At 38.5% G+C, this 11,619-nt stretch overlaps 1 protein-coding gene across 2 annotated transcripts; it reads left to right on the plus strand.

The window, feature by feature from the left end:
* The first annotated feature begins 1,039 nt into the window (after positions 1 to 1,039).
* Positions 1,040 to 11,371, plus strand: gad3 (glutamate decarboxylase 3). 2 transcript variants are annotated; one of them, XM_078794544.1, is made up of 14 exons: positions 1,040 to 1,145; positions 1,229 to 1,364; positions 1,575 to 1,665; positions 3,068 to 3,180; positions 3,513 to 3,628; positions 5,200 to 5,279; positions 5,500 to 5,554; positions 5,966 to 6,082; positions 6,795 to 6,859; positions 8,098 to 8,176; positions 8,698 to 8,847; positions 10,096 to 10,203; positions 10,399 to 10,488; positions 11,070 to 11,371. In XM_078794544.1, the coding sequence occupies exons 1-14, from the start codon at positions 1,068 to 1,070 to the stop codon at positions 11,241 to 11,243; spliced, it is 1,452 nt and encodes a 483-aa protein (XP_078650670.1). In that variant the 5' UTR covers positions 1,040 to 1,067; the 3' UTR covers positions 11,244 to 11,371. The 2 variants fall into 2 exon arrangements, with proteins under 2 accessions (XP_078650670.1, XP_078650671.1); XM_078794545.1 differs by lacking the exon at positions 8,698 to 8,847.
* The last annotated feature ends 248 nt before the right edge of the window (positions 11,372 to 11,619 follow it).

Consider the following 11,619-nt stretch of genomic DNA (forward strand, 5'->3'; position numbering starts at 1 on the left):
CCATCCATCCATCCATCAAGCATTTGAATAATATACAAATGATAGCCACTAACGTCCTTGCTGTGTCCTTAAAAGAAAGACACCTTCACACTATCAATATTGGTATACTGTATCATGAGTTATATATTCCTGCTTCATGTATAATCCTGCATCTGTGCATGATACGATGTTTCTTCCCCGCATTATCTATTTAATTTTATTTTAACATATATTATTTGATATGTACTCACTTATTCTTTCCCCTTCATCACTGCACATCTATAGTCTGTTTTTAATTTTTATACATATTTAATCAAATATCTTGACTCTCATTATTTCTTGTAATTGATCTCATTTTCTATGTATTTATTTCTTATCATTGTAATTACATATATGTTTATTAAAAATTATGTCAGATTTTTATTTCTATTTATTTGATCAATTATATTTGCTATATTTGTATTTGTTTTATTTTCTATTTCATTTGTTATTAATTATTATTAATTATTAAGTTATTCATTAATTACCTTTTTTTATTATTCATTATTATTTACCCGTTTTTCACAAACATTTTGATATTTTTTCTTCTTTTTTCTTAATAATAAAGTGTAAACTTGTGATTTTTTTGTGTCAACATGTTGGACACTTTGATCAGTAATTGCTGAGTCATTGAGAAGGGGAGGGATAAGCTCTGCTTCTCCCGACTCCTTTTTGGACATGTTGAATTCAAGTGTAAACATGTGATGTACTTGAATGTATATATCAGTGTAAACCATAATACTCTTCCAATGAATGTTTTTGATTGTTAGAAAGACTCACAGGTAAATCAACCAAGATGGCCAAACAGTCGGGGGAAAATAAACAGAGTCTGCCTGATTTCAGCAACATCTACAGCAAAGGTAGGCTCATAAAGCACAGCTTCTGATTTGGGCAGCCTTTATTGTATTTGTGAAAATGCAACAAAGGCATCGAAAGCACCTCAGATCTAGGTCTAGTACCAAAACCATTTAAAAAAAATGAATTGTCAAATTGCACATTTTGTTGTGTGTCTGTACACAGACCTGCTGCCAAGTCCGGGAGGAGAAAAGATGACGAGGGGATTTCTGCAGGAGCTGGTGAACTTACTGATGAATTACATCTGCAAATCATATCAGAGAAATTCCAAGGTGTTGCAATGAATGGATTTATTAGATATTTATTTGAAAGCAGTGTCCTACCTACTTCCATTCACTCTCACATGCTTCTTCAGGTTTTGGATTTCCACCACCCACACCAGCTCATAGAAGGTTTGGAAGGCTTCAGTCTGGACCTGCCTGAAAAACCAGACACTCTTGAGCAAATATTAGTGGACTGTCGAGACACACTCAAGTACGGTGTCAATACAGGTGGGCTTTTGTCTACAACTTTCAAGAGGACAAGGGTTTTACCCCACCCCCATTTACGCGGCTGGGTCTGAATGACCCCACAGCAGGCACAATAATCCCTAACTCTTAATTCACACTAGACACACTAGTTGAAATAAGCGACTTCTTCTGGACTGAGCTGTAAATGGAAAAAATGGCTGTTAAGTCATCCACTGCTTCTTCTTCTCCCAGGCCATCCTCGCTTCTTCAATCAACTGTTTGCTGGCCTTGATGTGATTGGCGTTGCTGGCGAGTGGCTGACATCTACAGCAAACACGAACATGTAAGATTCTGACAGCGCTTCACTAACTTGCACATTTATGTACATACACTCCAGATCTAAGTTGAAAAATCGCACTAGTTTAGGTTTTGCACTGTTGGATCTTAAGGAGGTTCTATTATCAGCTGATCAGATCCTTTACACATCAAAATCCTGGCAAAAATGTGGATTCCATGTCATTTTCTGTCAGATTGTCACACTCTGCGTGGACACTGGTTGGTATTTTGGGTCATCTGTTCAAACTGTCATGATCTCTCAATGACAAAGACAATAAACCTCTCTTTGAATGCGCTCAAATTATTGATCTGCACTAGCAAGGCCTCTCGCAGTGCGCATTGCTGCTGAGGTCGGACACAATCATTGGGGTCATTGGAGAGTCATTCGAAAATTCTTCAAAGATTCTGAGGATTATGGAACAAAAATGTCAAGAGGTAGACCCCAAAAAATGTCACCAGTCCTGAGCCAGAGGATCCGATGGGCTGTCTGTCAAGACATGTGACGATCCTCGACCGAAGAACAAAATGGCTTTTAAAGGAGACCTATGATGCTTTTTCCATGTTTCTGACCTATAAATGTAGTTAGAATATTACCCCTGAAAGAAGTTTGGGATGGCTCAAAACCCTCTATTTCAGAAGGGCGTGGTCAAACCGTTCCTTTGTGATGTCACAGAGGGGTGGACTTCCTTATATGGTTCATAGTAAGGAAGCACTTTGGGCGAGTGACTGATCACAGCAAAGTGGGTGTGCCCGGAGCCATTTTATATCATATATAATATATAGCTGGAATAGGTGCAGATTCTGGAAGATCTAAAACGTTTTCTGTATGGGTTATTGTGCACTGAAAGCTCGCCAGCTCCGACCAGCGTGAGCCTGGACAAGAGGATTGCACTTGGTCATAAAATATCCTACATCCAGATTTTAACAACCAATCAACATTAGAGTAATCTTTTCTCATTTGCATATTAACAGTGATTGGATGTTTTTTTTGGGGGGGGGGGGTGGGGGGGTTGTACCATCAAAGCTTCTATTCTTCTACTTCTATAAGTCCTATTGCACTTGGTTGTGTTAAACCAGCTCACACCTTCTCTCCTCCCTTGGATGGAGGTGTGGGTGCGCCAGACTGCGCCAGACTGCACTATGAAATTAGAGCTATTTTTTCCATTCCAGTTTTGTTGTTTTTGCTATTAAACTTTTTATGAACAGATGAACTGATGAACAGCCTATTTCGGTTTTTAATGTTGTTTGCTATATCAGGAATGTATACTGTATGTTTGTATATGGACGTATATGTCAGGAATGTGTATACTATATATGACATATAATAACTAATAATAGAATAAATATACTGCATGTACGTATACTGTATGTCATACTGTATGTACTCATTTAAAGTACTTGTTTACTAGGTTCACATATGAGGTGTCTCCTGTCTTCACGCTGATGGAGGAAGTCCTCATGAAGAAGATGCAAAGCATTGTGGGGTGGTCTGATGATGAGGGAGATGGTATTTTCTCTCCAGGTAATGTTTGTGGTCCTCCAAGTGTCCTCCATATGGAACATAGTAGAAAATGTCATAGTGAGCATTTGTTCCCATCTTTTTAGTTTTAGAAGATCTTTTATATTTTTAGAATGTGTTTTGGGTCAATAAAAAACAGCCACAGGCCGGAAATGGCCCCCAGGCTGCATGTTGAGCATCCCTGTAATTACAGTAGAGAGTCTTACTAATGCTTTTCTCGTTTACTGTGCTTCCACCTCCCTTAACATCATCAACCAGCTCCTCCCACTCAAATAAAAGGCACCAAAAGGAAAGAAGAAGCAACTCTAATAGAAAGTCTTTGTCTTGTTTTCAAGGAGGTGCAATCTCCAACATGTACAGCATGCTGGTTGCCAGATATTACTTCTACCCAGAAGTTAAGACAAAAGGAATGGGAGCTCTGCCTCAGCTGGCCCTCTTCACGTCAGAACATGTAAGCACACTGTAACTATTGTATATTTAGAAGATATTTATTTAATATCAATTATTATTATTATTTAATTGATATCAATTATTTGATACAATCAATCATGACATCCTGATAACCAAAATAGAAATGGAAGAAATTAGTTCTGAACTGGGTCAAAAGCTACTTAGCTGACAGGAAGCTATACGTAAAGCTAAGAGAATACACGTCTGCAAATTCATATATTACGAGCGGAGTACCCGAGGGGTCAATACTCCGACCAAAATTGTTCAACTTGTACATCAGTGACATCTCCAAAATTACAAAAGACTTAAAGCTGGTATTATTTGCGGATCATACCACTTCCTTTTCACAGGGCACATATAGACAAGAACAAGAACAAGCTTTCCCACCCACATTCATACCTATGGACAATTTGAAGTGGCCAATTAACCTAGCATGTTTTTGGAATGTGGGAGGAAACCGGAGTACCCGGAGTACGGGGAGAACATGCAAACTCCACACAGAGATGCCCAAGTGGAGATTCCAACCCAGGTCTCCCAATTTCCTGACTGGGTGGCCAACATGCTAACCACTCGTCCACCGTTTGGCTAGTCGGAAATATATGGTAATGGTAATGGTTTAATTTCATTTGAACATGCATCAGATTACAATTGAATGCATCACATAATCAGTTCCCAGTTCCACATGTCCAAAAGAAGTAGGAAGAAGCAAAGCTTATTAGATCCTACCCCTCCATTTTGTACTTTTACAATCAGTAACTATTGCATTTGTTCACTTCCTGCTTTCCTAATACAGTTGTTTGTTTATTATTGTAGTATTGTTGTTTATTTTATTTTATTTTATTTTATTTTATTTTATTTTATTTTATTTTATTTTATTTTATTTTATTTTATTTTATTTTATTTTATTTTATTTTATTTTATTTTATTTTATTTTTACAATGACATAATGGGTACCATAGTAAGTGTCAATATAGTGATATGTATAGCACATCATGACTGGTTCAAGACTCTTCATCCTTGTATTTAGCAAACATCAACTTTTTGAATGGTTGTTTGTCTATATGTGCCATGTGATTTGTTCACTTCCTGCTTTCCTAATATAATTTAAGTTATTTTTAAATTAAATTAAATTAAATTAAATTAAATTAAATTAAATTAAATTAAATTAAATTAAATTAAATTAAATTAAATTAAATTAAATTAAATTAAATTAAATTAAATTTAATTTAATTTAATTTAATTTAATTTAATTTAATTTAATTTAATTTAATTTTCGTCATATATATATTTTTATTTAATATAATTTCACTTAATGCCGTGTAAACTGAATTCCTCCTCAAATGATTAGAAACTATCATACCTCATTGAAAAGGGGTTGGTTCATACGCACTTTTCCTATCATCCTGCTTTCACATAAAGCAAATGCAATTAGAATGTGTTGCCTTTTTAAGAGTTTCTAAAAAGAAAGACTTTCTATTTGTATTCATGTTCTTTTTTGATGAGGAGATGCCGGGTGTATTCTATTCTCAAAGCTATGGATGAAGATGAATGACTTTGTTTTTGTCCACACAGAGTCACTATTCGTTGAAGAAGTCCGCTGCCGTGCTGGGACTGGGCACTGACAATGTCTTTGTGGTGAAATGTGATGAAAGGTGTGTTACACGCATGAATGACGACGATAGCCGACAACAAAGGGCGTGTTTGCTCACCTGTGCTGTGCAAGTGGACAAATAAGTAAAACAATAACAAAATGATGAGCGCTTGTACAGCTGTATCAAATCATGATCAGCGGTTTCTGTCCATTTTGGGTTTCTATGTACAAATGGAGCACATTGACAGGACTTTTTCTCATGGACTTTTTTTTTTTTTTAGAGGGAAAATGATTCCAGAAGAACTTGAGGCTTCCATCCTTGCTGCTGAAGAAAAGGTAACAATGAAAGAAATATGGCTGTGCATGCCAGTGCTGGTCAAATAGGGGGCATGTTAGGGGTGAGCATGAGAGCCGGGGGCGGGGGAGCACATTTCTTCAAGGTTGGCAGGTCCCATATTCCCATACTATATATACTTTATTCATGCTTGAAGGATACTGGTTCCAGCATCCCATATAGGGCTTTGTACACTTGCATGTATTCATATTACAGGTTCACAGTAGTATTAAAAATCCTATAAATAAATACATCAGTTACAATTTAGGAATAAATTATAAATAAAAAAATCAAATAAAAAATACATTACAAAAACATACATTTACACAATTTAATAACTATATAAAAAACTAAATAAAATAACAATAATGCCTGGTCAGCTGGAATAGTTATAAAACATTTCTTCTCTCCAGAACAAGGTTCCATTCTACGTGAATGCAACAGCAGGAACTACCTTGTATGGTGCGTTTGACCCCCTCCCTGCCATCGCAGAGATCTGTCAGAGACACACCCTGTGGATGCACGTGGATGTAAGACGTCTCACTTTCTCCCGTCTCACCTCTCCTGTCTCCATGCAGTGTTGTTTTTGTTTTTGTCAGGTATTTTTAGTCTTGGTCTTCTTGTTTTAATCATACTTGTGTGACAGTTTTAGTCCAAATGTAGTTGACACAGTTTTAAAAAAAATAATAGTTTATGTAGATAAGTATTGGAAATTGGATGAAGAAAAAAAAAACAAAGAGGGAATACAATTAATTACTCTGTCTGTATACAAAGTACACCTGTAAAAGTCTAGTCAAGGAAGTTTGGAGCATAGTTAGCAAGAGAAGCGATCATAAGACACTTTGAATGTCATGAATGTTTGACATGGAAACATGAGTACACGAGTACACAAGTACACGAGTACATAACAGAGCCATGTACTCTCTGCTTCATAACAATGCTTACCAGCAAGGGTTTCTCCACCAATTACAAAACCACATTTTGTATTAGCATCAAATAATTCTTTGATATGTTACTTTCTCTGGATGATGAATGAACATACCATAAAATGAAGACTGTATATAGTTATATAATATGCTATATATAATATAGCTATATAAATGTATATAATGGGGGAAATAACTAGATCAAATACTTATCCCCCTCCCCCCCACTGCAATAAAGCAAAGAATGTGTTTTTTGTGTGTTTTTACAGTATATTGTGCATAGCGGCTTGTAACAATTTAGTCTCTCTCCTTGCAGGCATCATGGGGCGGAGGCTTGCTTTTGTCAGAAAGACACAGGATGAAACTACAGGGCATCGAACGGTACTTGCATCAGTTAAAAAAAGTATACTAGACACATTTTACAGTGTATAATTATCCCTGGCTGCATGGTGGATGAGCGGTTAGCCACACAGCTAGACCCTCGTGAGGATAAGAGGTAGAAAATGAACGAACGAATGAATAATTATCTCTTGTTTATTACTGCTGATTGTTTCGAGTAAATACGTTTTTTTTACATTATTAGAGCCCTCTAGATTTGAAATAACACCCCTATATCCACCTTCCATCCATCCATTTTCTATGCTGCTTATCCTCATTAGGGTCGCGGGGGTATGCTGGAGCCTATCCCAGCTGACTTGGGGTGAGAAGCAGGGTCCACCCTGGACTGGTGGCCAGCCAATCACAGGTCCCATATAGACAAACAACCATTCACACTCACATTCATTCCTATGGACAATTTGGAGTGGCCAATGAAGCTAACATGTTTTTGGAATGTGGGAGGAAACTGGAGAACCGGAGTACCCGGAGAAAAACCACGTTCACACAGGGAGAACATGCAAACTGTGTGGCCTACATGCTAACTACTCGGCTACCATGCAGCCTATAGCCACCTTTATACTGGTATTACCCAAAAAGTACGTAGCCATAATAATAGGAACTACAACATAAAATGGAGGGTGGACAGGAAGTGACGTTGGGGAGTTTTAGCTTGGATGACAGCAACAGTAGCCCATGTTAGGAATTATTGTGCCTGTTGTGAGCTCATTCAAACTTGTAATAAAAGTCTGGTGCTTGTGTGTCTCACCCAACATTACACCAGCATTAGTGATAGTGGCAAGTGTAGAATATATCACATCTTTTGTTTCCTGAATGCCTCATTTGTATTTTATATTTTACTTTATTTGGCCATTTTAATGCTTCATTTAGGCAAGAAAATACAACATTTGCTTGAATATGTATATATGTATATATTTTTAAATGAATAGGCAATATTCAACCACAAAAGAACAAAATTAATTCATATATTTTTGAAAAACCCATGATAGACAGAAGCTGTGAAATTCGAAGTGAAAAGTGGTGAGGGATTTTCGTTGAACAAAACAGCCGCCTTATGTTGTAATTACCGTGTATAAATACTTTTGTTCGCTTTACTATGGTTTACTACGACTAATCACAGATTGTGCCTTTTTATTTTTACACAGTTAGTGTTCCTAATATGACTCTTGTTGACTTAAAAGTTGAATTAAAGTATCCAATGAGCATCTTGGTTGTTTTTCCAGAGCCTGGTCAGTGACGTGGAACCCTCACAAGATGATGAGCGTTCCACTTCAGTGCTCCGTGATGCTGATCAAGAAGAAAGTAAGATATTGCTCCACAAACATTATATCACTGCTTTATTTTCCACATACAGTGGTGCCTTGGTTAGCGTCATTAATCACTTCTACTAGCTTTGACTTAAACCAAAACAGACTCTAACCAAGGTAGGTTTTTTCCCATAGAATGTAATGTAAATCAAATTTATCAACACACAAAACACATTTTATGAACAAAAATGATAGTTTTATGATGATTATGATTATGCAGAAAATGACGCAAAAAAATGCCAAATGAATGGACAACATTCATGAACATTTAAAGGGGACCTATAAATGTAATAGAATGTTGTATTCTGGTGTTAAACCATGCCAAAGGTTCAGATAATGAGGTTTGCATATTCAGAAGCCTCGCCGCTGACAACAGGTCGCCCACTCCTAACGCCCCATATCGCACGCTTACCAAGTCAAACCAAAATGAAAACCAGGCTAACCTTGGATGTTAACTGAGGTACCACTGTATTTAAATGCAAACCTGATTTGTGTCATGTGTGTTGTCGTCCACAGGGCCTCTTGCAAAAGTGTAATGAGCTGGGGGCTGCATACCTTTTCCAGAAAGACAAATTCTATGACGTGAGCTACGATACCGGAGATAAGAGCATCCAGTGTGGCAGGCACGTGGATGTGTTCAAACTTTGGCTCATGTGGAAGGCAAAGGTACGGGCTATTATCTGATGTTGTCCCACTTGGAGTGAAGGTTTCTTGTCAAGCTCATGGTCCCACTCGATACATCGTGAGAGTTCAGTTTTGGTGGAACCCAAAAACTTGTATTCCGGTGTTCCTGCATGAAACATCACTCAAAGCTCTGTGTGTGTGTGTGTGTGTGTGTGTGGGGGTGGTGTTCTGGGAGTATAAGGTTTGTTTGGTCCTTGTCCAACCAGAGCAACAAGTTCAGCCTGTCCGGAGAGACGGATGGATGGATGGATGGATGGATAAACAGACGGACAAACGGATGATGGATGGATGGACAGATAGATGAATGGAGAGATGGACAGCGGAATGAACGGATGGACGGGTGGACAGATAGACAGATGAATAGATGGATGGAAAAAGGGATGTACAGACGGATGGACAGAGAGATTTAAGAATGAAAGAGGGATGGATGGAAAGAGTGATGGACCGACGGACAAATGAATGGAAAGATGGATGGCTGGATGAACAGAGCGATGGATGGATGGATGGACAGATGGACAGATGGCAAGATGGATGATGAAAGACAGAGATGGATGGACGGATAAACAGATAGAGAGCTGGCTGGATCGAAAGACAGACGGACAAACAGATGATGGATGGATGGACAGATGGATGAATGGATAGATGGACAGAGGAATGAATGGATGGACGGGTGGACAGATAGACAGATGAATAGATGGATGGAAAAAGGGATGTACAAGAGCTTTATGGATGAAAGAGGGATGGACCGATGGACCGAACAAATGAATGGAAAGATGGATGGCTGGATGAACAGAGCGATGGATGGATGGATGGATGGAGAGACGGCAAGATGGATGATGAAAGACAGAACGAATGGATGCATAAATGAATGGACAGATGAAGAGATGGCTGGATGGATAGATGGATGTTCACATGGATGGACAGACAGAGCAAGGGATGGTGAAATCGACAGATGAATGGATGGATGAGTGATGGATGGATGAAGAGATGGATGGATACATAGGCCAAATATAATGGATGGAGAGATGGATGAATGGAAAGACAAAAACAGAAAAAGAAAAACAGCACCAGTCACATCTTCTCATTTATCACTTAGCATGAACATGTAGCATTGTAGTGTAGTGCAGTAGTAGTAGTAGTAGTAGTAGTATTGTATGTCCACCCCAGCGACTGTCCTCCCTGTTAATGGTTCCCCATTGTGTACATGCGTCTTGTTCCTGTCTCTTTCAGGGAACAGAGGGCTTTGGAGCTGAGGTCAACAAGTGTTTGGAGAACGCAGAGTATCTGTATGATCTACTGCAGAGGAGGAAAGACTTTGAACTGGTCTTCAAGCACAAAGTTAGCCCAGTTTTCATGAAACTCATTTATATCATTTACATTATGTCCCTGCATAATAGTCAAACATTCAGAGTTGATTGTGAATATACGTATATATATCAGGACAAAATGATTACCATGGCGACAGATGCTTTACCAGCAGTAACGTTACTCCAGATGACTTCTCACCGAGCGCCTTGTCCTCTGCTTTTGCAGCCGGAAGCCAGTAATGTCTGTTTCTGGTACATTCCTCCCAGTCTGAGAAGCATGCCATGTGGACCCGACCGAGACAAAAGACTTCACCAGGTGACTAGAGAATACAAATACCACCAAAAAGCGTGTACTACTACAGTTCAAGATATGCCTGTGACAATGGTTGGAAACTACTGCTTATGTCAAAGATGTGTGATGTTATGTGTATATTGTACTTCATATGTAACATTATTGTTAGTATACTGTACGTACAGTGGACCCCCCCCCCCGCACACATTCCCAGTTAAGCTTTTAAAGCCCCGCAAATTCACAGATTTTTGGTCCAAAAAATATCCTTCAAAAATAAGCATTTTTCCCCCACAGAAAACATCTCACTCTTATTTAGAAATACGTGATAATACAAGTTGATCTGTTTTTTTATGGCCATTTTTTATGGGCATAAAGGCAGGGGATCAGCTGGATCCCTTTTGAAAATAAGTCCCCTTCATTTTTGTACAAATCATTGAAAGAGTGACATTTTAAAAGTTTGGTTATCCTGCAAAAATGGGAAGCCATATCCTGGGATGGTCACATGACCGCCACTCAACACTCGGACTTGACTCAATGTGGAGCACAAAGCTGTATAGGACCAAACCCAAACGTTTACTATATCGCTATTGGTCACTTGTCTGCAGGTCGCTCCGCAGATCAAAGGCAGGCTGATGGAGAAAGGCTCCGTTCTGATTGGCTACCAGCCGACAAGAACCAAGGTCAATTTCTTCAGGTGTGTGTTTGTCAACCGTGCCACACAGAAAGAAGACATCAACTTCCTGTTGGAGGAGATAGCCCTGCTTGGCCAGGACTTATGACAGGTTGCTTTCTTGGATTGCAAATGCAACTAAATGCTTCGTATCGCTAAGTCGCTACTAAAACCGGGGGGCATCAAAACTTTTTCCACCAAGTGTTGCATACATGCAATTAAAAGTACTGGGATAGATGCTGAAAGCAATCTAATATATTAAAGCTAAATTTTCAGAATATGTGGAGGGCCAATCAGGGGTGTTCAAAAACTTTGATTTTCCTTTAATGTGTTCAGATCAGGGGTGTCCAAACTTTTGTCAATCATCCACAACATGAACATGTCTCTTTTCTGTGCGTTGTAAAGATGAAAAACAAAAAGACTGAGCTAAGACTGTAATGAGGAAACATATTCCACCTTGAAAGCCTTCTGAAAAGAAACACCCA

This window comes from Doryrhamphus excisus, linkage group LG11 (assembly GCF_037039965.1).
Source record: "Doryrhamphus excisus strain RoL-2023G ecotype Guam linkage group LG11, RoL_Dexc_Guam_v1.1, whole genome shotgun sequence".
Taxonomy (NCBI): domain Eukaryota; kingdom Metazoa; phylum Chordata; class Actinopteri; order Syngnathiformes; family Syngnathidae; genus Doryrhamphus; species Doryrhamphus excisus.